Below are 2,478 nucleotides of genomic sequence, written 5' to 3'. Positions count from 1 at the left end.
ACGATCGGCCAATAGTCCCACCCGAACCATACTTACCATTTATGGTTTTTGATGTCCTCAACCCCGTCCCTCAGGCAACCGTATCTCTTGAGTCTATCCCGGACTAGCAGGTGTTTCACCAAGTCTTTAGCTTTGCTATCGAAATGCCTGGGGAACTCTACTCGACCTATTAAAACCTGATGAGAGAGGATTACCGCAATCCACCCAGGTTCGAATCCCACGACCTACCTTTCGGTATATTCCAAGTGGATTGTTATCATTAAAAGGCACATACCCGGCGATCATCTCAAAAATAAGAACTCCCAATGCCCACCAATCCACAGCTTTACCATGCCCTGCCGAAAGAATCTTCATAGTGCGGTGTGCGCTAATACAACCGATGACGATCAAATGCTCAAAAGCGATAACAACGATGATACCATTGTGTATCACACTAGCGATATTAATGTTATCATTAAAAGTATTCTTGGTACTATAAGCACATTATTGATTTGCATTACATTCGCTACTGCTATCAAGCACCAGTACTATTAATGCTAAGATCAATATTGGAGTTTCACCCGTTTTACGTGAAGCGGCGTAGTTCTCTGTGAAAAACGCGACATTCACGATACGCAGTAGTCGTGAAGTATATATTTTTTACTAATGTTTTTCATATCACTAGGGTGAAACTACATTAACACTGTATCAATATAGGTGTATTTCTGTGCTACACAGTGTGTCAACTACAGTACTACTGGTATAGTACTATCACTAGGATACCAGCACTGATAAAAGAATCTTCGTAGTGCGGTCAGTGTGGGAATATATGCACATGGTCAGCTACACGTGCTGCTAGGAATATGGAAATTCTGAGAAATTATCGTTGATTTTTGATACACTTTTACCCAGAGTCGTGTGAATTTTTCATACTATAGTGAGAAAATTTACAAGCTCGGTTGAGGAAACCAAACGTATGACAAACACTGAATGCGGTGAGCGCTAATACAACCCATCGCGAATCAATGAGCCGAGAGCAACAACAGCAGCGATACCTTGATACTGGATGGTCTCCGGTGCCATATACTCCGGTGTACCGCACAGAGTCCATGTTCGATCAGTAACCACTTTCGCGAAACCAAAATCGGCAATTTTGATATGTCCTGATAATGATGATCTCGATGAGTTCACAATTTCTTACCTTCAAAGTCTATAAGAAGATTCTCAGGTTTCAAATCGCGGTATACTATGTCCAAACCTGAAACGTGATCCATCCCAAAACGCGACTTGGATAGCAGTAAAAATGACCTCAAGCACATATGAACATCAAAATCAGCTGGTGAATTCAAGTTCAAATATAATGGAGTTTCACCCGTTTCACGTGAAGTGACGTAATACTCTGTGAAAAACGCGATATTCGCGACATGCAATAGCCGTAAAATATATTTTTCACTAGTGTTTTTCATATCCGATGATCAACGCAGTACAACCTCGCCCTTGCCACCAAGCCTACTGTGCAAGTATTCGAAGGCCAGCACTATCTCAGCTGCATAGAATCTAGCATCCTCATTGAGTAAACGTTCGCCTTTCCGAATTAGCGAGAACAGTTCGCCACCATTCACGTACCCCATCAGCATAAACAATCTTATTTCATCACGAAATGTGGTGAAGCTGAAAAATTCTCGCGCGCGCCACCGTAAGGCAGTGCCCACAGATTGACAATAAACGGATGACTGAGTCTCTGCAGAATTTCCCTTTCCGCCCGCACATGTCCAACCTGCGTTAAAACAGCAACTCCTGTCACAAACCTGGAATACCCACTTGTTTTAAGCGTATAACTTCCGACTTGTAAAGAATCTTCAACGCGAAAGGCGTTCGATCTTCGGCACCCTTTATTTTCACGACCCGAACTCGACCAAAATGACCTGTACTACAGCCCGTCGTGAATGCGCATCACTATGAAGCTGTCACCAGTCCCCACAATATCCCCCAAGTCGAAGTCATCGAGGCAGTACTGCGGCTTTAGAGAGACCAGTGCACGCTGTTGAGCAACTCGATTCATATACTCCTTCTGAAAACAATGGAGTTTCACCCCAGTGATATGAGAAACACTATCGAAAAACATATCACCACGAATATCCCGTTTTTCACCGAGTATTACGACGCCACTTCACGTAAAACGAGTCGAAATCCACTAACCTACACGTTCAACACTGCTACTCTCTCTAGCATGGTAGTCGGTGGAAGAAGCATCGGTATCTGCACAGAAGCCACGCGTTTCCTCCAATATAGTGTAAATACAAGGCGTGCTACACAGTGTGAACGGCAGATAGTACGCGTGTACCAGAGATTCACAGCATCATTAACTACAACTGCCGGCTCTGATAACTCTACGAGAAATTCCCATAATTTGATGAGAACACATTCAACCTTTGGGTGTGTTCTCAACAGATCCCATAAGGCAGCATCTACAGCATGGTCACTTCTAGTGTGGCGTTT

At 43.5% G+C, this 2,478-nt stretch overlaps 1 protein-coding gene across 1 annotated transcript; it reads right to left on the bottom strand.

Moving 5' to 3' along the window:
* Positions 1–32: 32 nt before the first annotated feature.
* Pmar_PMAR000515 (cAMP-dependent protein kinase catalytic subunit, putative) lies at positions 33–2,050 on the bottom strand (the record flags this gene model as incomplete). Its single annotated transcript, XM_002785194.1, has 8 exons — positions 33–176; positions 229–335; positions 1,035–1,142; positions 1,181–1,237; positions 1,493–1,650; positions 1,692–1,756; positions 1,801–1,904; positions 1,951–2,050. Coding segments are annotated over 8 exons (843 nt in total), but the record flags the coding sequence as incomplete, so codon positions are not given.
* Positions 2,051–2,478: the final 428 nt, after the last annotated feature.

This window comes from Perkinsus marinus (genome assembly GCF_000006405.1).
Source record: "Perkinsus marinus ATCC 50983 genomic scaffold scf_1104296933304, whole genome shotgun sequence".
NCBI classification, from domain to species: Eukaryota; Perkinsozoa; order Perkinsida; family Perkinsidae; genus Perkinsus; species Perkinsus marinus.
This window is presented reverse-complemented; position numbering and strand designations above follow the sequence as displayed.